The sequence below is a fragment of the Silurus aristotelis genome (assembly GCF_946808225.1).
Source record: "Silurus aristotelis genome assembly, chromosome: 9".
Taxonomy (NCBI): domain Eukaryota; kingdom Metazoa; phylum Chordata; class Actinopteri; order Siluriformes; family Siluridae; genus Silurus; species Silurus aristotelis.
In genome coordinates this window covers 29,110,418-29,135,420 of record NC_139582.1, presented here as the reverse complement: position 1 = coordinate 29,135,420, position 25,003 = coordinate 29,110,418, and the positions used below count along the sequence as shown (strand labels likewise).

General features: G+C 40.2%; 1 protein-coding gene across 3 annotated transcripts in view; it reads right to left on the bottom strand.

Annotated features, from left to right (window-relative positions):
• Positions 1–65: 65 nt before the first annotated feature.
• Positions 66–25,003, bottom strand: part of LOC310731675 (uncharacterized protein) — a 35,534-nt gene continuing 10,596 nt past the window's right edge. Inside the window, exons 3-9 of one of the 3 annotated variants that reach the window (XM_083551437.1) lie at positions 18,548–18,648; positions 18,366–18,456; positions 18,194–18,297; positions 5,769–5,933; positions 817–1,036; positions 545–641; positions 66–466 (exon numbers count right to left, since the gene is read on the bottom strand). In XM_083551437.1, the coding sequence (XP_083407563.1) occupies positions 163–466; positions 545–641; positions 817–901 (486 nt within the window). In that variant the 5' untranslated portion in view covers positions 902–1,036; positions 5,769–5,933; positions 18,194–18,297; positions 18,366–18,456; positions 18,548–18,648 and the 3' untranslated portion in view covers positions 66–162. Of the gene's footprint in view, positions 467–544; positions 642–816; positions 1,037–5,768; positions 5,934–7,222; positions 7,402–18,193; positions 18,298–18,365; positions 18,457–18,547; positions 18,649–25,003 lie in introns of those variants that run through there. The other 2 variants (XM_083551438.1, XM_083551439.1) reach the window with 2 other exon arrangements.

Here is a 25,003-nt window from a genome sequence, read left to right as displayed (position 1 = left end):
GCTATAAGTGCATGTAGGTTTAATAGTCGCCATCCCTATTCTTTAGCTTGGAACATTCCAACTCACTTACTCTAAACATACTATGTGTGTTTGAATGCTCCAAAAAGCTCTACAAATGAATTGATTTGCCCTCCCCCTTGTCCAGTTGGAACGTTTCGAGTTCTACAGCTGCATAACAAAAGTGAGCGGATCCAGAACGATACCATCTTTAGGGTCATTAAGTGTCCGTGTGGCATCTGTGGTGTTTGTAAAATCCTTCTCCTCCTCGCCATCCTCCGTGACAGGAAGTGGATTGGTATAGTTGCAGTAAATGGAGGAGTCGTCCTTTCTGAGAGATTCTTGTCGAAACAGAGACCGTAGGTTACACAAGCTTTGTGACCTCTGCACGGCCTTGAGGTTCACCTGCAGGCCCTCCTGCAGGTCGCAGGCCACATTGCTTTCATATTCGCACGCTCGCTTCCGCTGCCTGTGAACGATCAGATTTTCATAACAATTATTGTCCAATCAGAATCGGGCAACGATGTGGTGGAACTGAGGGCTTTACCTCCAGCGTTTGACGTAGGACACGCAGCACACCACGGCTGTCACGGTCAGGACGCACACAGACACAGCGAGTATGGAGATGTTGAACACTTTACACTCTAAACATTGACAGAAGGAACATTTCATTATCTCACACACAACTTTTTTTTTAATTTATAAGTACATATCCCTAAACATATATAAATATAAGGGTGCCAATATATACACCTCTAAACCGCACTTTGTAAAGCGCCGTCTAGACTTCTGAGATTGTAACGTAGCCACGTCCCTCACCGTAGACGACGTCCCTGCTAATGCCGTCTCCGTCCGTGTTGTTGGGGTAAATCGCAGAGCTCGGCGTTCTCAGCCCGGAACTCATTGTGACACCAACTTTTCTTTAAAAGAAACTGATTCATGTGACTTTGTTGTGTTTCCGTGGTGATGCCACACCTTGAAATCCTATTTGTTGCCACATTCTTTCTTGCCCACTCGAGGCTTGCTTGTGGGGTCCGAACTGGGGGGAAAAAAGGGGAGAGGGTTGGTGAAGAGGCAGCGTCCCAAATAATCAATATTATGTACACTTTATACACCAAGTACCTTTTGCAGAATAAATGGAAAATTGTAAAATGAAAAAAAGATTCCCAGCGTAACTACGTCTCCATAGATGCTGGCTTTTTCACAAGAATGTGCTCACTGAGGACAACATCTATTGGGAGATCATGTCAAGTTCTCAGGTTCTAACCTTCAGTATAACCCTCTCTCTTTCATTCGACGCTTTTTCCCATGTCCAGCTACGATGGCATTAGAGGTCAGCGCCCTCACCGCCAGTGCCAATCAAAACACACCCGGTGGTCACTCCGGGAGGCGCTTCACCCCAAATCATTCCATCGCTCGATTTTTATTATTCCCCTGTGGAACATTTTAGCTCGGACCCTCACTCGAGGGGCTCGCTCAGTTTAACAACTAGATGGCAGCGTTCACATGAACCTGACTTTAAAATATAGATATAATTAATATATAAATAAACAAACAAAAGGGTAGAAATTTGTTGTAAAAAAGTCTGTAATGCTGTTCTAACATTCTACAAGCTGTTTGGAAACAAGTATTATTAATTGAATTAAAACACTAATGACAAAAATAATAAATATGACTTGAGCTACCCAATTTAAAAAAAAAAGGGAGCGAAGAGAAAATCCTATTTAGATGAACAAAAGAACCACCAAAATTGGACATCACCCGCATTTTATTGAGAAACATTTATGTATTCATTTCTGTATTTATTTATAGATTAAAATACATTTTTTAAAATGTCTATTTTTAACCAATTTGCGAGTTTTAAAGTGTAAAAAATGTTGACGTTCAGAGAAATAAAAACAAGCCTGCTTATTCACGTACATTTCCGATTAAATAATTTTTGTTTTCGTCTGTTTTTTCGCACATTTTATCATTCATAATTGTGCCTCAGTTCAGTTATTGCTGTCTTTCGCTAATAAATAAACCATCTACGTCTCTCTACACTGAATGTGAATGGACATCATGGAGGTGTTACTCCGTGGTGTGAAGAGAAAACCCTGCAATCTTCACTTTATTAATGTGAAGGACTTCAAATAACTCTGGCTGATGACCTTTTCTACCGACCTTGATTTTGCCATGAGATAAACAAAACTCTGGAGTGCAGACTGAGGTTTTTTTCATGTCTGGTTTATAAGTAGTTAATGAGGACCAACAATTATACCTGCAAAGTAAATCCATTATCTTCTTTTTCCTTTTTATTGTCTTCTTCATCCTTAATATTATTATTATGCACAGATTTAATGCTCAGGTGAAATTGATTGGTCATGATTTTAAACACTAATTCAGGTTATACCGTGTTAAAGAGGACCCACTGCATCCTGAAATGAAACCTGGGAATTAAATCCAATAATATTATTTATGCATTATTATTATTATTATTATTATTATTATTATTATTATTATTATTATTATTATGCATGATTTTAACACTGTAACATCTGTTGTGCTGTGAAACACCATTGCAGGTTATAACATGCTAATGGGGACCGACTGTGTTCTCAATTAAAACCTGCAAAGCAAAATGCACTATTGTCTTCTTCCCTTTAATCAACTTGTTTACTATCATTATGATACCACTTGAACACTAATTCAGGTTAGAACATGTTTATGGATGTACTCTGAAGGTTTCAGTTGACATTATTCGGTCCTCATTATCATCTTTTTCTCCTTCTGACTGTTATCTTCGTCTTCCTCTTCTGCCAACACAAATCCAGGATATAATGCGTTATCAAGAACCGACTGTGTTCTCAATTGAGACCTGCAAAGTAAACCCCACTCTCGTTATCTTCTTTCTCTTCCCCGGTTTTTATCGTGTTATTCTTACGCTCAGGTGACTTTGACTGGCGGCGCCGTTAAACAATTATCCGGGTTGTAACGTGTTAACGAGGATCGACTGCAATCTCGGTGGAAACCTGCAAAGTCAGTCCATTTGATGATCTGGGAATCCAGGAGAGACTGCTCGAGAGTAATGAGGATGTAAACGGGGCAGTTTTTCACCCTGAGGGTCACACATGGGGCAGATTAGCATTAGCATGGGGCGTTTATTACAGCAGGAAAAGTGCTCGGCGTAATCATTCGTATACGCCTCGTCTGATCACAGACTAAATATGTGTAGGCACTGGGGAATTTGAGGCATGCGGGCGAGTCCATGTCGGCTGGTTTTTGTACGATTTCAAATATTACACAGCGTTATTGTGCTATATACTGTATCGCTAATGTTCATTAGCTAACACAAATAGTTGCTAATGTAAAGTTCTAGTTGAATCCGAAAAACATCCGTATTTTATCGCTTTCCCCTTGTTCATATTTACGCTTAATCCGATTTAATCCTGCGTTTAAAGGAAACTCTGTGTAGTTAGAGAACTGATAGGTCTCTGTAGCTGCCGCATTTCTAGCTGCGCCGTCATCGCCTCAAATCAGAACTTTGTCCCTAATCGTCGTTCTTCTTCTCATTTTGATTATTTGAAAAAGCCACATGTATAGAAGCACATTAACGCGTACATCTCAGGCTCCTCGTGAAGCTTCTGAAAAACATCGAACATGAGGGTTTGAACCATGACGCTCCATCAGAAGAACATTACCGATAATCATTTACAGATGAAGGAATGATCCTGAGGAATCTGAGGAAGGTTTGTCTAAGACTCTGATTCTTTACATCGGAATATAAATGTTCATTCTTCTTCAGGTCTGAGAAAGCGTTTAGAGATCCATCAAGCATGGAGCGCTACATTCTGCATGTCAGACCGGTCTCCAGGGCGGCCGGACGTTTTTTTTTTTTTTTACCTCGTTCTCTCACGTGTTCTGTCGAAGCTCGGGATTTTACACGAGCAAGTCGACGCCGTTCTGAAACGAGGGCTATACGCGTGATTTAGAGATCCGTCATCACCACGTATGTCAGACTCCGGGGTCGTTGGGAGATGCAGATGGAGCGCAAGCCGTAAAAACCTGGGTGAAGCAGTCAGGGCTTCGTGACCCGAAGTGACCCCAGGCGTGCGATACGCAAGAGCGACTTTATTCTCACGTTTAAAAAAAAAAAAAAAAAGGATGGCTAAAGCTATTTTTAATATACATATATTTTCGATTGTAAACGTTGTCGATCCTCTTTCTCCTCAATCGCAGCGACCCGAGTCTGTTCAGATAATGTACGCAAAAGAGGGCAGAGTGTGTGTTCAGCTTCTGTGTAGGGGGAAAAAACATTTTGGGATGTGCGCTTGGAGGAAAACCGTCTCGCTCGCTTCTTCCGACATTCTTACAACTAAATATGAAAAACCAGAATTCCAAAGAGTAAAAGGGATATACAGGATTATCACCCTGACCTTTGACCCCCTCCCAGGAATTTGTGAGACCTAAATCACAGGCTCTAGTAGAAAGAAGACGAAATTGGCTACAGTGTATAAGTTGTAAAAGCTGTATTTGTGGTGATATATAATAGCAATGTGAATGCATTTCAGTGTGATTCACATTCATTCTGTGCTTTAAAAAAAACATAGCATTTAATGTTTTTATCATGTGGCAAGAGCTCAAAGGAAAAATAAAAAACTTTTCTTTCTCACAGCATGATGGCTTTTCATTCTTCTTGGTAATATGCCGAGAGCATAAATGTGGAAATCCTGCAGCATGGGATGTGAAAGTTTTGCAGTTATTTGCGTAACGTTTTTTTTTTTGCTAGCTAAACTTAAAGTGGGTGGGAACTACGATTTTATATTCAGTAACTGTTCGGGGAATATTCAGTATTTTATGTTAAATAGCTGCTACCATTTCTTTGTTTTTTCACAATTATGCTGTTCATGCAACTAATGATTAGTAATTATGGGGATCATTTGGTCCACAAAAAAAACGGAAAAATAATAAACAAACGGTGATCTGTGTAGTATTTCATCACTGGCTAACAAGAAATCTCAATTCCGTTTTTACTTTGTTGTAGCTTCATGCGGGCTGTGACCATCCAATCAAAGGACACGAAAATGCAGATGTGATTGGATGCCAGCTAGATGGCCTCGGATTAAGGAAGTCGCAATCTAGATCTGGATCTGAAGCTGCTAAGAGACGGTTCATTTTTGCTGACTTTATAGCAGTATGTGATGTGATGGCTGAAATCTGATTGGATAAAGTACCAAGTACCATAAAGTACCAACCTTTATCTGATTGGATAAAGTACCATGTACCAAGTACCATGCAGCATCGCACCTGAGAGAAAAGCGATGAATAGAAGAGAACAGACTATTTGGAATAATTGAATATGAATGAATGGACCAAAAAAATATTAAAACATAAATCTGTGATTCTGATAGTGTTTAGGCCAGTGGAGAAGGTCTTACTGGACCTGACGGTTCTCCACTGTGTATTAAATACAGACTCGAGGATCCAATTGGAACATTTCTGAGCTCTGGACATTTAATTCAAGTATTTTGCCAACATCTGTGAACGTACGTAAATGAATACATACATAATTATAATTATAGCATAGCTAGATGATTTTGTTTTGCATATTAGCTAGCTCTGTTACAGACAAATATGCGACATCTTATAGGTAATAAATGATATTGCTTTGCTGTGGAGTTTGTGATGCTGCCGGTCGAAGTTTCAGGTATTTCTCTATGTTGCGAATTATGTTAAAATGAAATTTAAACTGGTGGCCTCAATCATCATGAGTATCCACTAAAACTTCATACCCACGATTCTCTCTGCTCCGGATATAGCTTGACCCGGTCAGCGTGCCGTTCCTGCTGAAAGAGGGATATTAATTTTGCCCGATGACCCGTGAATAGCTTACCGGGCTGGGTGAACATCGGGGGCACAGGATTCGATTAAACCCACCGAACCTTCACAAAGCATTTCTGGAATAAAAAGAAATGTAGTTTCAGTGTTTAGCAAAAAAGCTAATAATCTACTGAAGTGAATAAGCCCTTAAAATACAGCCAAAATATATTAATCATGTAAACAAGCGCTGACACGGAAGCATTTTGTTCAATAACGCCACCTTTTTACTGGTTCGTTATTAATGTCGGATTACATTTAATGTTTAACAATTCAATGTCCTGCAAATGAGCTGATCAAAAATAAAAAGGATTGAATTATACGCAGGTAGTGAAATTTAAGGTTATAAATGGTCTACTACATATTTCAATAAGATCTGGAAGAAGGAAGGGAGAGAAGAGTCTTTGCAGGAATTGTGAGAGTGTACACACGAGATGGAACTCACTGCTTAATCTGCTGTGGCTAATGTACGAGTTCCGCCTCCTGATGTTCAATGAACCAAGTGTTGATCTCCAACGCTGGTTGTCTGTGTCACGAATGCGTGCAGGGTGAGAACAGTGAAGCTAGCGCATAATACAACACACGCGGTGTATATATATATATATATATATATATATATATATATATGCAGAGGTAGAGCTGCATCTTCCTGGAGAAAAAGAAAGTCTGGTATAATTGAATCTTTCCTTCTTTTTTTTTTTGCACCACAAATACCTGTTTGTGATAGAAGTGTGCTTTTCAAGTCAGAAGGCACTTAAGTACATTGATTTGCTGTTTTTGTGAGATGCACTTTGCATTAAAGCATTTTTTATTTATATATGTGTGTGGGCGTGTCTAACTGAGCACAAGTATGCGTGATTATTAAGTGGGTAAAATGAGAATGTGGGAATTACGATCCGGGGCAACCATGTTTGAAATCTATGTTGTTGCAGTCCATGCCCTGGACTTGTACTTGTACTCTCGGATTTCTAGAGTTCGCCACTTTTATTGGTGTGATAAACACTAATGGTGACAGCTATAACAAAGCTGTACCAGCACCGCCATGTTTACCAGCTTTACAGATCCCACAGGGCGCCTGGAGCTGAGACGAGCTGTCCACACGCGGCCTCCGAGTGCAGTAGCTCCAGCCTTGGACGACGTTTTTATCCTCCACAGCTGTGAGCATCAACGGAAAGATAAACATCCAGACAGATGAGACAATCAGCCTTATGAGAAATTGTCCTGAAATCGCACACCAGGGCTCGGATTATGGGATGGCTATTAATCTGAGGCTCGTGGCGTTCAGGCGGCGTTCTGACTCTCTGGAGCTTGCACAACACAATAGCTACGTCTCGAACGTCCAGACCCTGAGGCCCGTGTTTTCTCTCACCTCTACTGCGAATGTTTATACAAGGGAGCCGTTTCGCCGCGTCGAGTAGCCGATGCTATCTTTCAATCCCTCCTTTCAGGGCGAAAGGCCTGAGGGTTGGAAAAAAAAACTCGATGCATTCGGCTTTACTACAAACACGCCTACGAGGTGTACGAGACGTGTCCACTGTGGGGACTATCTGTGCCTTTTAGTGCTCTGGAGAATGTAAGCATGCTAGTACACATCTGGCCAATCCTTAATTTTATACATACATATATATATATATATATAGAGAGAGAGAGAGAGAGAGAGAGAGAGATGAAATAAAATGACAGGTATACACCAGAACTAAGCTATTAGATATAACCTGAAACTCTCGTGAATAAATGAGCGCTGAAAAAAAGCCCTCCACATAACTCCAGATCACATCCGTGCAGGTGAAGACAGACTTTTTTTATCCAATCTATGTTTCCATCTGGAGGGCGGCGAGATCCCGACGTACTACACGTACAAAAAGCCTGACACAAAGCCTGTTTGTTCGAACGGTCGGTTGGGGGTGCCAAAACTTTTTCCCTAGCAGAAATGTACTCGCAAAATAGTGTTCAAGTAAAAGACGCTCGTTGAAATTCTCAGTTCGGGGGTTAGTGATTAATTGCGATTCTACACCTAATAATCGAGTTTTTTTTTCTCTGTGTGTGTGTGTGTGTGTGTCTGTGTCTATATGACAGATTGGGAAGTAGTTGTGTTCGAACTGAGTAATGAAGTCTTGAGCCGTGTGTGCATGCAGTTTCTCTGGGAAAAAAACACACACACACACACACACACATATATATATAGACTCTGGAGGAAAACATTATGAGGGGGCAGAAAAGAGACCAAAATAGGCAGAGACGTCGCTATCATTGGAAAATGGGGCTTCTTCCAAATCAGGTTTCACAGAGCCAGAGCCAGAAAGAAATCCTCACATAGGATTTCCAGTGTGACAGTCGAAGAATCCAATGCATCTAACAGGGCGGCCATGTAATAATGACTGCCGTATAGTTACGTCAATCTTTCTTTGTGTCAAAGCAGCTTTACAGATATATACAGAATTCCTTATATACATTTTTTTTATCTCTATGTAAACTCTTAATGAGACCAGATGCAAAAAGCACAGGGAAATCGATCGTAAATTAAAGGACATGAAGAACATCGAGAGGAACCATTGTCTGAAGGAACCCGTCCTCCTGAGGTACCACATATATTTCACAGAAATCAATTCCCTTCGTTAACTGTTAATGAAATACTGTTCAGTACTGTTGGGCAATTGACTGATCAACACTGTTCCAAATATCCAATTAATCAACACTCTTTCCAAGTAAACTGTTTTCAATCCTCGCTGTTCCTAACAACCAATCGCTGCTCACCACTGTCTGTCCATCCCCACACTGCTTTCTGCTCTCTTGAGCAAAAAATGTTTCCTCTTTGATATGTAAATGAGCAGAACGATTGAAATATGAATATGCAAATGAGCATGACATCATTCTCTGGTAACGGTTTTTCATTCATTCGCTCCGATACGCTGCAGCAGCAATTACTGAGATTTCAGCACTAACTCCGTACGTCTGCTAACAATCTAAAGACCAAAAACAATGGGGGGAAAGGTATAATAATACTATTACTTATATAAAAGAAAACTAATAACTGTACTGCTGCAGTGTTTTGTCTTTCTCTTGTCCACTTAGGAGGCCCTTTTCTGGAGGCTTTGACAAGTTTTGGTGTGGGCTGCCAACCAAAACACCCGCGGTGTCGTTTATGGTACATGGCTGGCTCTCACCCGGCCGTGTCAGAGCGGAGAAAAGTGGCGTTCCTGCACGTCCTCCTGCCTCACAGCGAGGCGGCGTGTCTCTCCCTGTCAGTGTTTGGACAGATACGGGTTATTATCCCGAGACCTCGCTGTTTTAACTAAACCTCTACGGCCGCTTCATAAACGATTCCCCTTTTCGCTAAAGTATCCCTGGACAGACCCCCTACTGCAAATACAATTACATTTAGACCCAAAATATGATCTGAAAATGATCCCCCCTCCCCCCAAAAAAACAGGTGGACAATATCGACCCCCAGATGATTTCCTGGTGTTTCCTGTGCGCTCAGCAACTGCTTTATGGATTTGGGATTTGATGTCAAGCGCTCAAAAGTGAACTGCCGCTGACAAGAAAAAGCAAAGACTCCGTCACGAGCTGTCAGGAGAATCGTATATTTATGTATTTCTACCTATTTTATTAAACGTGTAAATCAAACGTGGGAGCCGGGGTTTAATAAGATGGCTATCGTGGTGGACACAGCTGGAACAGCTGTAAAGATACGTATAGTTATCTTTTTTTTTGTGGATCCGTTTATGATGCACTTAATCAGTTACCTCAAATCACACTATACGGCCAAAATTATTGGGACGACCAAACTTTCCAGCCCCAAAATGTTGGGGCACAAAGTCGGAAGCACACAACCATATAGGAAGTCTATTCAAATTTCCCCTTCACTTACTACTACCTAGGAGATCCAATGCCTCTGTGCACAAAGCCTGCTATATGAAGATCTGCTTTACGTTGATTGGAGTGGAAGATCTCCTGCTATGGAGCTCCAACCCTATTGAAAAATGAATATGAAGGATGACTGCACACCTCCTTACCTCACCTACAGAAATAAAAAAAATCTTCCCAAAAGAGTGGCGCTTCTTATAAAAGCAAATGGAGACTAAATACTGAATGGGATGTTTATAAAAAAGAAAAAAAAGCACATCCTAATCATGCCCAGGTGTCCACAAAATCATTTTGCCAACAGTGGATTTTACTTTTGGAAGAGAACATATGGACTGCTCACTGTGTGGTGAAATAAGTAAAATACAAAAAAAAAAAAAAAAAGGGGGGGGGGGGAGCTTATCTAAAGGGAAAATAAAAAGGAAAATATGGAAAACCTTGGCTGTGAGCCTGTAACTCGCTGCTCTGAATCCTTGGAACGCCAGCTCTGATTTCTGATTCCGATCTGTTGACATGTATTCCTCAGCTTGGGATTGAAGGTCTCTGTTCATGCAGCACAGGTTCAGGCGCCGACGCCTGCTGGAAAAGCATTTGAGAAAAAAAAGAAAAAAAAAAAAGAAACCCGCCTGTGGGCAGAGATTATCCTGAACGATCTCAGTGGCCTTCAGTCATCACAGGTATTTAGTCATGAGGGGTTTAATTGTATTCGAACATCAAACGAGGGACTGAAACACTCGAAAGCACGACTCTGAGGGTGATGTTCAGCTGATATATACAAATATACAAAAAGCTATCTGAAGATACAGTGTGTGTGTGTGTGTGTGTGTGTGTGTGTGTGTGTGTCTACAGTAATGTACGCTGATATTATTGTAATAAATAAATCATTAAATAAATCAAATGAGGCATTAAATAAATGTGAGAAATAAATAAACTATTAAAATATATATTTAAATGTATAATAAATTGTATGTAAATTAGATGTATTTATTATAATAAATACATCTTTATCTGTCTGAGAGAAAAAAGTCTTCTTTTTTTAAGAAGGGCATAAAAAAAATGATAAACTTTATATTACACTATCAACTAATTATATATTGCATATTTAATTACTGTATTATGAAGGATTGATTTGATGTATTTTCTCATTCATATATTTATTTTACTATATTTCAATATTATGTTTTATCTTTTTATTCAGGAATATTGTTGTCTTTTATTAATAGCAAGTCATTAAAAAAAAAAATGAAACGAATAAAATCGTTTGTTTATGACCTTTGTTTATATTAAACTGGCTGCTGCGGCTCGCTTTAATGTGCCATGAGGATGTGTGTGTGTGTGTGTGTGTGTGTGTGTGTGTTAGACTCAGTGTTGTGTTACACACAAACACGCACAGACACCCTCATGTCACACTAAAGCGAGCCGCAGCAGCTACTGTCGGTGTCTTCTCTGAGCACACAGACGTGTGTGTGTGTGTGTGTGTGTGTGTGTGTGTGTGAGTATTTGTGTGTGACTACAGTCATGATATATAGTTATAACTATTACACACACACACACACTTCCACAGTCTAAACACCAGAGTACTGTTTGTCTTTGTAAAAGGAAGTCGTTAAAGGCAGTGTTTACGGAGCCTGTACAGTAATAATACAGTGTGTAATCACATGATCAATTGTTTTTTTTTTTGCATTGTATAAATCATGATCGCAAAATCAGACAGTGACTTTTATAAAAAATTAAATAAAATAAAAAAAGGATTTTTATAAAGAAATGATCAGGCGAGGGGAAAAAAAACAGAATGAATTATAATTCTAAAATTAAATTAATTAATTACAATTTTTTCATTTTTATTATTATTTTTACTATTATTGTATTTAGAGTTATTTATTAGTAGAAGTTTATTCCTTTTTTTTATGGTAAACTTGAGATATTTTCTACATAAATTAATTTCAACATCTATTTATTATTGTTGACTTTCTTTAATGATTTGTTTTTTTAAAAGGCAATAAACGTTATTTACCTCCTAATATTACATTTGGAATGAAGTCTCAGGATGTTTCGCATAACTGAATCACCCAAACAACCCAAACCCCTGTTTACATCAGAGTTGAAACAAACGTGAGAAAAAACGTAATAAAGCATCAAAGACAAATTCTTTAAGGATTTTAGACCTAATCATAAAAAGTGATATTCCACAAAGCGACTAAAGAAATTGTGCAGGTTTGGAACGAAAGATCTCGTGGATTTAGAGTTGAGATCGAAACATGTTCCCAGAGAACACGATGTTGATGGAAACACTGTGTGAGAGCGAAGAATTCCAGTGCAGTGTGTATGAAAGGAGCTTTATTATAGATAGAGATAACACAGGACATGACGGCACACAGATAAGGCTGGAGAAGATGAACGTGCAGTGCATATACGTGTGTGTGTGTGTGTGTGTGTGTGTGTGAAGTGGTAGTGGTGCATATCACTGCTGAGGAGGGAAAAACCCCATATCTATGGCGTAATTCTGCAAAAAAATGTGTATTTTATTACAAAAATGTTCGCTTCGAAATTTAATCACGGAACTCCTCGCCGCAATTAGCTAAACCCCGCTAAAACGTATTTCTTTGCTCTGAAGGTCAGAATGGTTTTGGTTTGCTCTATACATTCCCCACAAAATCACAAAAAAACCTGTACGGCTAATTTGATCCCCAAATTCGATCAAACTACACACACGTGGCTTTAATGGAGGCAGCGCTGACTTAGCTCCGAGCTGAAAGGGATGCTGGGAAGCCTGAATCCTGAAAGGCTATTCAGCGTCTGTTCGAGCGACGCGGGAGTATTCGTTTCAGACCCGTCACACTCAGACGTGATGATCCGATTACAGGCTAATCGGAAACACATGAGGCCCCTGTTCACACATCGGACCTGTGTTTTAAAAGGACAGGTGAGCGTTAAAACAGGCCGTTATGGGTATTATGGGTACTGCTGAAAAATCTGAGATCCAGAATAGGAAAGGAAATCATGGGAGGTGTGAACATTATACTGTATGTTGGGGTGAGGGAGTAATGCTGGTGATTAGAGGGGGCAGGAAACCTATTCACTCTGCATTACTCAGCTAATAAAATAAAGAAGATGAGACGATGTTAATGGGCCAAACAGAATTTTGGCTGGTTGGTGGGTTGATGGTTGGGTTGGTTTGGGGGTGAGGTGGTTGGTGGGTTGTTAGTATGGTAGATTGGTTGCATCAGTGATAGTTTTACAGTTTGGTTAATTAGGTGGTTGGTGTGTTATTGGTTTGGTTGGTTGGTTGGTGAGTTATTGGTATGGTGTGCTTTGGTTCATGGGTTTGTTGGTTAGATAGTGAAGATTTGTAGAATAATTAACTGGGTGGTATGATTAGTGGGGTATTGGGTTTGGCGGTTTGGTTGGGCTGTGGGTCAGATGTTGGATTTTTTATTGGGACGGTGTGTTTCGTTGGTGGGTTTGTTGGTTAAGTAGTTTGGTTGAGTTTGCTGGGTGTGTTAATTTGAGGTTTTGGTTGGTTCATTAATGGAGAGTTTGAGAAGGTCAGAAGGAGTTGCAATGTGTGTTTGTGGATCTAGAGAAAGCATACGACAGGGTGAAGAGAGGAGTTGTGGTATTGTATGAGGTAGTCTGGTGTATCAGAGAAGTATGTGAGGGTGGTGCAGGACAGTGTGACACCAGTGAAGTGTGCAGTAGGAATGACAGACTGGTTCAAAGTGTAATCAAGGATCGGTTTTGAGCCCTTTCCTGTTTGCAGTTGTGATGGACATGTTGATGGACGAGATTAGACAGGAGTCTCTGTGGAGTATGATGTTTACGGATGATATTGTGATTTGTGGTGAGAGTAGGGAGCAGGTTGAGAAGAGCCAGGAGAGGTGGAGGTATGTGCTGGAGAGAAGGGGAATGAAAGTCAGTAATTAAATTAAAGGGTATCTGCGAGAGTGAAAGGGGAAAGTTTATAGGACTGTGGTGAGACCTGCGATGTTGTATGGTTTAGAGACAGTGGAATTGAGTAAAAGACAGGAGGTGGAGCTGGAGGTAGCAAAGATGAAGATGGTTTTCTTTGGGATTGATGAGGATGGACAGGATTAGAAATGAGTTTATTAGAGGGACAGTGCATGTAGGACGTTTTGGAGACAAGGTGAGGGAGGCGAGATTGAGATGGTTTGGACATGTGCAGAAGAGGGACATGGGGTATATCAGTAGGAGAATGCTGAGGATGGAGCCACCAGGAAGGAGGAAAAGCAGAAAACCAAGGAGGATGTTTATGGATGTGGTGAGGGAAGACATGCAGGGAGTTGGTTTGAAAGAGGCAGATTTAGCGGACTGGGGGGGTATGGAGACGGATGATCCACTGTGGCGCCCCGAAATGAGAAACGTAAAAAAAAAAACAAGAAGAAGTGCTAAAACAAAAGAATTACCTCCAGATTGAGTTTCTATCCCGAGAAGAGAAATCTATGATCATGATCCAAAATGAAAATTAAATACTTACCCTTCAAATGTATAATTTTTTTTGTTTGTTTTGTTTTTTGAAAATAGATTAGTTTAGTGTTTTAAGGAGCTTTGAACTTGCACTAAGTTTTGCTCCGCCCCAAAATAATACGCCTCCCCATATTCCATAACCCCCCAAAACTGAAAAGATGTCATGTTTTCCTCAGGTTACCACCTCACCAGTCCACCTCTGTCACTCCACCTCTTCCAAACAGAATCAGTTTTCATTCTTCACTGATCCTGAATGAAGTGCGTTTCAGTGAATGACTAGAACAGAACATCTCTCACAAACTGCACGTCTCTCTTATCGGCACGTCGAACAAGCAGAGATAAACACGTCACTTCGTAATTTCACACAGTTCATGACCTACAACTCTGAACAAATCTGAGTTAACCGTGCACACACACACACACGGTTCTCCGCCCTCATACACAACTCATCCTCACTGTGTGTGTTCAGATTCAAAAAACAACAAACAGATCATCCAGAGATATATGAGGTGAAGTACACGCGCCACAGCCGATTTCTTACATCACAAGCACACACACACAAAGACCTTTTCTTTTCCACACAATGTGTGACATTTTATCCGTCTGACATCATCTTTTTTTTGTTTTGTTTTTTCCTCGGTTGGAATGGAAGATCTTGAGTGGCCTGCTATAGAGTTTTAAGCTCAACCTTATTAAACACCTTGGGGATGAATGTGAACGCTGACTGCACCCCATGCTTACATACCCTACATCAGTAGCTCAATGAGAGTAAATCTCCACAAGGACACTCCAAAATCTAGCAGAACAGAAGAGTGGAGGTTATCAAAACAGCAAATGGTGACTGAATGTGGAATGGGATGTTTAAAAAAATCCAAATCAAATGATCCACAAACGGACCGAAATGAAATATATATATATTCCAAATTCTCTATCTTGTTTTCCATCTCAATTTCTCTGCTCTATCTCTTTTTCTCTCCATCTTTCTGGTTCTCTCTACACCCCTAATTATGCATCTCTCTATAGACTCCTCAGCAGAAAGACAAAAGCCCGGGATGCTCCAGTGGACACCCCGAGGTCAAGCACTGAGGAGCTCTATTTAAAGGCTGGACAATAACCCAGACCCGAGGTGGTACTTTGTTTTATTATCGATTTTGATTTATAATGCACTCATGATCTACAAGCTTGGAATCGAGCACGGCTGACCATAAGATTGGTATGTGTTGGTAAAGTCAGGTACTGATGTAGGTGAGGAAGCCTGCAGAGTGCACAGTTCACATTCAGTGTTCAGTAGGGTTGGAGCTCTTTAGCTGGAGAATTTTCACATCTTCCAACCCAGGAAGATATATGCTCATGGAAACTGGCTTTGTACAAAGAGGCCTAGTCATGCTGGAACAGGTTTGGGTCTCTTCATTCAAGTGAAGGGAAAATTTAATCGACATCCTACACACTTGTTTGGGGAAGAGCCACGTATGGCTGGAAAAGCAGTTTGCAAGTCAGCTATTTAAAGAAATGATGGAATTAGTAGCAGGTGGTATTTGTTGAGAGTGTGTGAAGACTAACGAAGGTGTGACCCACGAATAGTCGATAAGAGGAGACTATGCAGCTCACAGTTGAAAATGTTATTAAATGAGGATAATAACATTTTCTTTATATGTTGGTGCTCAATATTTGAGTCACCGTTTTCTCCCAATAAGATAACATACAGCCTGTTTATGATAATGCTGTCAAACAAAACGTGAAGCTTTTAATAAATATTTTTAACATATTAATAAATTAATGAAACGGACAGACTGAGGTTTCCAGTGGAAGAAAAGGAAGATGTCTGGAGGATTCTGTAAAGGTATATTCTAATAAAAATGTCATTCTGTACATTCTTTTCCGGTTGCTAAGTTTTTATACGTTTACTTCGAGATCTTTGTGATGTTCTGTACGTCATGACTTTAAAATGTTATGAGGAATCGTTTGATGAATGTTTATCCACATTGCCTTTTATTACCCGGGGTAGTCCTCGTTGTCCCCCCTCTGCCGCAAATACAAACAAACACACACACAATTCTGCTATTAGTCGACTTCTGATTCAAATATGTTAAATCCTTAGTCGAGGACACCCCCGTAAGCTCTGGTAGCAGTTCTGTCGCCTCTTCGCTGACTGAAAAGTTTAATCAGTGATTTTTTTTTCTCCCTCAACGCCCCTTTCTACATGCATGCGCCGCGTCGCTCTGGTTATTCTCCTCGGTTCGCGTCACATCGGGTTCTGTCAAAACCTTTTTTTTTTTTTCAAGCTAATCTAACTTAAATAAACAAGCGAAATAAATGATGGCTTGTAAATCTACTTTGCTGTGTTTTAGGCGTGTTGTTCTCTCACTTTACAAATCTTTCCTGTTCTGGTCATAGCTCTTTTTCAGCACGAGTGTAGGAGCACACAAATCACTAAGTGCTCTAAATCACAGCCAGTGTGTGCGTTCGCGCCGTCTCGGGGCTGCTACAGTCGTCCGTGTAGTTCTTTGGTAGTAAATTTATCGGGCTAGCCCTACCGATTGACCAAAACGAATGAACGAGTCTTGACCAAACACACCAACTTTTCCTCTTATACGTTTTCCCCTGAGATTAGAAAAGAATACACATTTTCACGCCAGATGGTATTATGTCCAAGTCTTTCTAAAGTCTCGAGCAGCATGTCTGAGATCTCCAGCACTCCCACATTAAGGCCTAGCAATATAACACAATACCAGACTCCTGTAAACTGAATTCAACGTTTTGCCTCTGAATATTCGTCTTACATTTGATATAAAAGTAAACAACAACAAACAATATGTCCTTCAGTCCTTATTTTCTATTTTTTTTTTTGTTTTGTTCAGGTTTAAACAAAGATTTAATCAAGAAACATCTGGCAACCTCAAAGGCATTAAATGCGTCATTTAAATGACGGAGCCTAGAAAATTCTGCATACAATGTAAATATCGACACGATTGCAGGAGTTAAGTCTCCGTCCTAAGTTCTAAATGATAAACATTATTTTCAAATATCCATTTTTTTTTTTTTAATCTTGGACCCAATACAAGATACAAGTCTATTAAAAGCAGTAAAGTGGTGAAAGATCAAACACACAAACATGTCTGGTCAAAGCCAATAATCATTAATATAACCATCTTTATGCTCTAGATCCCTGACCATGTTTTTTTTGTTGTTGTTGATTGAATTGATCAAACGCATCGTAAATACTTTGCCATGGTTTCTAATACAGGCTGCAAACTGTTGTTTACGGCCCACCGAGTTGTTTTGATAAAGGGGAATGAAACTGAAACTCCAGTGCAGGCTAGTTTTATAAAGTGGCCTTAAGTGAGACCCATATTCAAGTTTTTTTTTAGAGGTCGATCGATACATCGGTTTGGTCGATATTTAGTGCCAAAAGTTGGTAGTTTGAACTAACAAAAATCCATAGTGATAGTTTTTCCGGGTTGCACCAGTTGCTGGAGCTGCTGTGCAGGTCCACTGTCATTACCAGAGCCGGCTCTAGAGGTGAATCTCTGATGCAATGTGCTCAATCGTTTTCACACTGCGACTTATTATTATTTATAATTTATTAATTATACAATTATATGTATTACTATATTCATATTTATTCAATGTAGCACATTTTTATGAGTGAGGCCTTTTTTAAAAATGTGTAGTAAAGTTTAGTACTATTTGACAGGTTTACATGTTTTTTTTAATCCATTTTAAAAAAGAATCTGTTGATTAATATACCCTCACCATCTCCAAGCAAACAAAACCCTCAACTGAATTCCACCTCTTCTCTCCTATGGTGTGTTTTGAGAAACAGGCACAATTAGTGACAAGAAGAGTTTAAAAGAAACAGTGAACATAAAGACAGACAGAACTGCTGCTCCTGAGGGGAGAGCTCTTCACAAACCCAATTAATCGAATACAAGTGGTTTTTCTCTCTCTCTCTCTCTCTCTCTCTCTCTCTCTCTCTCACACACACACAAACCTCACACAGTGTTTCGGTGTGTAACTTTCCAGAATGTTTGGAGTTGACCCGCTCTTGACTGGATGCCTTCAGGGGGGTGTTTCTTGGTTTAAACGTTTCACCTCCTGCAGGAAATGAGATAAATTCGATCCTGATCTTTTGCAAAATAACATGTAGCCAAATGATAAAATACCTGGTCATCAAAAGCTCATTAAATAACAATTTCTTTCTCCATTATGCGACAAAGAAATTGAGGATGAGTGAAATCGGATCCGATCTTGACACTGAGGTAAACGGCGTAATTAAATAATCTCCAGGAAGCCGTAAGCGATGATCTGTTTTCCATTAATGCACTATAAACCCAGTCTCTCTCACTTCCATGACTCCCGACCTGCGCCTCGAAAGTCTAGTCCTTCGTGTCTCGAGCAGGGTGTCTGAGCTCACCATCATCAGCATCTCACATCGCCCTTAGCAACCTAATGCAGACCAGACCCCTATTAGATTTAGTCGTTTTTTTCTTTTAGCATGACAAGAAGAAAAAATAAATCATTCCTGCTTCAGTTTTTATTTTCAAATCCTGGTTGCTTTTTTTTCTTCAAACCTGATCCTTCTGAAACCTCATTTGGCCAGCGCTAATAATCATTAATAGGAGACCATTAATACACTATATAAACCCCCCCCCCCCCCCCCACACACACACACGGGCTGATTAATAAAAATAAACAAAAACTTTTGATCTATTACACACATTGGAATGATGTCGTGTATTTAAACCCTCTGGTAATAATAAAAAAAAAGAAGTTAAAGTTCATGACTAGCGATTAGCATTCAGTCGTGCTATTATGCTAGCTCACGTTCGAAAGATTATTCCAGTCGGCATTAGCGAACCACGCAAAAAAACTCATTTACATAACTGATTATTTTTGCTTCCACACTGGAATTAAAATGAATGATGTGAATAATAAACCCCTTAATCAATAAATATGGTAAATTCCTGTATTATTTAACTCACACTGTACAACCTACACCACAGAATGTATTCCATCCACGCTTTTTTTTTTTTCCACAGAATGCTAACAAGGCTAATATGAGTCACCCCCCCCCACATGCTAACAGTAATATAGCCATATATAAGTTAGAAATAGGTTATACTTTTTCTTACGCTTTCCCCCGCTATTGCTAATGAGTCAAAACACCGCATAGCACAATACCAAATACTTTGATGCTAACTGGCTGCTATGTGCTAAGATAAGTGCCTTCAACTGGGTTTATTTCGTTTTTTCACAGATATGTATTTTCAGGTATGTAAATAGACTTTGGCGGCACTGAGAAAAAGCTAAAGTAGGTCAAGCAACACACACACACACACACACAAACACGTACACACTCTTTCTCTTGAGAATCCTAGTAGTAAATTATTAGAAATGTATTAGAAATTTTCTGTGTACTGACCCGATAACTATTTCACACCCCGATCCAGAGTGACTTCTTGCACCACATTGACAGTGGCATTGGGATTTGAACTCACACCCTTCTGAGCCAAAGTTCAACATCTTAACCACTAAGCGACCACTACCCCCGGTTTTGTGTACGACAGGATGAAAGAAAACTGCGTTTGTGCATCAAACACAAGTGGTGGAACTGGAGAAAAAGTCGGACCACAGGAACGGTCCAAGGAATCTCATGCTCATGCATCCAAAGGAGCGACCATGAAACAATTTGTAGGAATTATTGTAGATTTCACAGCTAAAAGCTGCCTCTTAACCGGGACCACATCCCCCCAAACCCCCCCCCCCCCCCCCCCCGATGTGTTTGCGTTTTTCAGATGCTTGCTTGATGGAGTGACCAAATGCTGCATTCACATAAACAATGAGATGACTTTAATGACTAGCGCTCCTGAGCAGCACCAGTCAAGCAGAATAACAAACACACACACCTCCCCTGATCTCCAGGTTGAGGTTCAGCAGGGTCTGACATGCCGAGGCATAAAAAGCGATGGGGATCAAGGGGAAGCTATAAAGCCTCTTTACCCAAACGGTGTCTGCTTACTGGCCAGATGGACACAGTCCTCGCGTCGACCTTCGCTGTGCATTCCGACAGGTTTTACACCCTGTTTTTACGGCGAACCCGTCAGCTCCGAAGATCAGCTGAGCTTTACTAGGCACGATAAAGCTGCCGGAAACATCAGAAGCCCAGAACGCCCTTCAAGTCCTGGACAATTAGTGCCTGACCCCGTCCTAACCTCCCCCCCTTCCCCACACACATTCTCAGCTTTTATAGTCGAACATTTAGCTTTGCATTGTTGTCAGTGTGCGGTTTTATGCCTCCAGACACTTTTAGTGCAGGTTAAATAATTCCCTCTTAAAACCCAACCAGAAAAAAAAATTACGGATTAGCTTTCGCTAATCCGCTGGCTTTTCATACAGCTGTCCGTAGCACGTGCGTTGTCTCCTGCATTGTGCTAATTGTACGATTGACGTTAGCTGACCCCTGTACCAGGGCCCCGTTGGGAAAAGTTGAACACTCGGCTATATATTAAGTTGCAGTTTTGTCAAACACATGCTGTTCAGTTAGATAAATACAGAGCTAGGCTAATATAAAAAGCCATCTCCACTACAGTTTTAGCGACAGTAGCTTGTCCTGTCAAGAGCTGCGCTGCGTCACAGAGACGGGAAGCCAAAGCGGCATATCGCTGCCGTCGATCTGACAAAGGAAACGCGACAGACGCAAAAACAGAGACACGTATCAGGACCGGGGGAAAGATGTAAATCAGAAAGCGCTGCCATGAGCTGTGGGTCTTGTTATCGTTAGCGCTACGTATTTATTGTTTCTGCGTTTCGAAGAAGGATGAGATTCGGGTGAGAGGATTTGAGGTGTAGATAAGAACTCAGCTTTCTAGGCATGCCATGGGTAATATATTTGACTGGACCCTTCATTAGGAACACCCACACACCTGCTTATTTCAGAACTTATTTTAGTTTCTAAACAAAACTGCTTGTCAAAACAAAACCTCGGGGCGAATCAGCGACATGAGCAGTAAACCATGATCGTGTGTCAGGCAAGAACATGAATCAAAAGCTAAAGCGGGCTCAGGATCGCCAACGTTTTCTGAAGTCCTTGGAATAAATGTCATGATATATATGGGTGGCCGATGCAGTGGCTAATAAACACCTAAAGCAAAGTGAAGTGTATTAAAATGGTGTGACGTGTGGCCATGGATTATTCCAAATATTGACAAGTTAAAGCTGTAGGTGGTGTTCACACTGCAAATCTGACCGAATGGTTCAAAAATAACGCTCCATTGATTAGAATTATTTTTTAGTTATTAGAGAGAGGGACTCATTGTGTGTTTGAATGACGTGAATCCGTACCAGGCCTCTGGAAGCTGTTGGAGTGAACTCCTGGTGCCATTGTTTGCCATATTTCTCATTCGAATGTTTTTTTTTCCTTCTCCGGTTCCTCAAAAACATCTTGAGCTTTGATTTTGTTTATCGGAATCACCATATACATACGTTAGACCACATGCAAAACCTCCTGGAGTTTCAAAGGAAATGTGCACAATAGCAGTCTCACTATGTATAGAACTGGAACTGGATGTTACTATGGTTACAGGTATTTATAAACAATGCGTTCACTTACAATGCAAACTACGTTCGAGTTCAATGTGCTGAAAAATGCGACAACTGAAGTTCCAATAGAAGGACAGACTGATCACGGTATCATTTCCTACAACAGCAGCACACAGTCTTTTTATTTCTTACTTGGCACGAGTCTCTTTGTAAATAATGATCCAAGCCAAGTTGGAATGTTCTGGATGTCCAGAGATTTCAACAGTGCCAAAGGTTTTTTTGTTCAGCTTGAAACGGCGACTCTCACACCATCAGAACCGAGATGAGGTCCACAACGCAGCAGAGAGCCGTCTCGTTAAGCCAGCAGCTGCACAAATACAAAACACGACCCTCGTTTCCAACTCTGTCAGAAGTCATCTGCCTCCGCGTGCTCTGAGGCGCCTGAGAAACAAAACTGATCTCGGACCAGCGTGCAGTCTCGGAGGAGATGAACACCATGGGAGGGTCTGTGTGTGTGTGTGTGTATGTGTGTGTGTGTGTGTGTCTGTGTGTGTGTGTGTGTGTGTGTGTGAGGGTTTCTAAATTACTCTCATCAGCTGGACTGAGATCAGTTACCCAGACCGCTCCTTTTCACCGCTTAATCAGATTCCTAAAAAACATCTGTCGGGGGATGGAAGTGATTCTGCAGTGAGAGAGAAAAAACACCTGAACAAAAAAAAAAAAAGTTAGTTTATTTGTTTGCTTCCTTTTTAATTGTATTATTTATTCTTCTAGCAATCTATATTCATATCTTTTTTTTTCTCTTTTATATTTAATTATTTCATTTTTAGATTCTCATTATTATCCTTCACTTGTCCTTTGAAATATTACATTAATCACCAATTCGTCCCTTTTCTGTTGTCTCTCATTTTGTCTCCCTGTCTTTTTCTCTTTCATTCGACCCTCTTTCATTTTCCACTCCATCTTAATTATCTTTAATCTGTTCATTTTGTTCGTTTACACATTCTTTTCATTCCTTTCCAGTTTTGTTAGCGCTGCTCTCATAACGCTTTCCCACATTTCCTCTCTCTCTTTTTTTTTCTTTTCCATCTTTTACTTCTTTCCAAGTTCAGATCAGACATTTTTATATCTTCCTTTTTTTTATTATGCTTTATTTCTCCTCTTTTTTTCCTGTATTTCTTTTTTTACATTCCTGGCTTAACTTTAAATTTTTTTTTGATAATTGTCCTTTGTTCTTTCATTCTTTTGTACGAAAATGCGTGCCATTAATAAAATTGAAACAAAGGGACATTCAATGTCCTGAGAGAGTCCTGTCTCTGTTCTTGTTTCTATGGCAACAGTTCACATATACTGAGAATTATAGGAAGAAATCTGCTAAGACGCAAAGAGGCGACCCTGAGGGGGAACGGGAGCGAAGTCGGCTAAGTAGTGATGAAGACGTGACTGCGCACTCCTGAGGGAAAGTCCATCAAAGGCTCAGCAGAAGACGTTGTGTATAAGGCTCGGGGATGAGCGGTCCAATCAGGCTCTGACAAACGGCAGTGCACTCAGCGGGTGCGTAATCGGAGGGATTAACCCCGAGAGGCCTGGAAGAGCCGCCATAACTCTGCCTGTGTGTGTTTATGAGCAGCGAGTGAACGGACAGGTTTAAGCTAGGCTTCGGTAATACTCATCACTTAACACGCTGACAGAGGAACTAAGCGTAAGTGTGGCCTGTGAGGATGAAACACAGATCTGAGAGGGAGCTATGGAGTGACAGCTCTGGAGATAAACTCGAGCTGTTAGCCGGACCACAGAGCGAAAATGAGAGAGAGAGACAAAGACAGAGAGATATTTGCCCAAATCCTACTCGTGAACTAAGGGTGGTCTCTTCAACCCCCGAGTTCAGCAAGTGTCAACATCAACAGTTACCAAGGTTGCTCTGCTTCGTCTGGAGTGAACGTGTTGATAATATTTACTCGGGATAAATCAACAACGCAGACTTATTGTGTTGTTCAATCTAGAACACTGACTACACAGGAGCTAATTCATTACAGATAGCTTGCTAGGTTTCTTCAGGAGCGTGTCCGTGAGGTCCAGTTTAAAACGGTCTAATTCCGTTAAGTTGGAAGGAGCAAGTAGGAGGAACTCTGAGGATTAAACCAAGGACCCTGGAGCTGAGAGATTCCAATGTATCCACTAAATTACAGCTCAGTTATACGTGTACACAAGATTGCTGTTCTGAGTTGCAGCGTAAATCACATAGCAAATCCTGCCAATACCTGGTTTCCTTCTATATGACTCAAGAAACGTTTCATGACCACGATATAAAAGACAGCAATAATTATACAACGTTTTTTTACTCGGGTTAATTCAGTTTTTTGGGGGGCCAAGAAGTTTTTGCCGTATTGGGTCTCCTTTGAAGTTTTGAGCAAACACCCCTGAAGGATTCTGCGGAAGGTTTTGTTGTCAGATGAAAAGAAGAAAGAAGCACCATTCTGACAATGAAGCATGGTGGTGGAAGCATTAATGTAGTATAGAACTGTCTGTGCTGTCAAAAAGGGAGGATGGATGGAACCAAGCATTCTAGATTATCCAGATACGCCAAACCTTTCAAGTTTCAAATTTTAAATAACATCCTTCATTGTTTGTTTGTTTACTCTTTTTTTTTTTTTTTTTTTTACCTCATTTTAACTCGTTTTGTTCTATCATTTTAACCTTAAAGATTAAAGGGTTAATTGGGAGTGGTTTGTCCTTACGTTTCTCGACAAAAAAAAAAAGAATGCACTGGAACACATTCGGGTTTCTTCCAAAGAGAGCAAACAATAGCTGGTGTGTTTGGGGTGTGATTTGACCCTTGTGGTTTTTCTCCAACACAAAGACTTGTAGCCTTTCGGGGTCAATTCCATAACGTCATGCATTCGCTCTTGGCGTCCAAAATTCCCCGAACTGAAGCCTTTCTTTATCACACACATTCATCTGTTACAATTAATTACTTCTAATTAGGACTGGGACTAGTTTTTTTTTTGTTGTTGTAATCATAGAGGCATTATCTAAGGACTAAGATTTGATCTAAAAATCTGAGCATGGTTACTACGATATATATATATATATATATATATATATATATATATATATATATATATATATATATATATATATATATATATATATCGTATGCATGCAAAAAAAACCCAAAAAACTAAATCTAATTATAAGATGGGGAGCTGTTTTTTTCATTTAGCCTTTGACCTTTCTTGTCGCTATAATGGTTCATCACAGG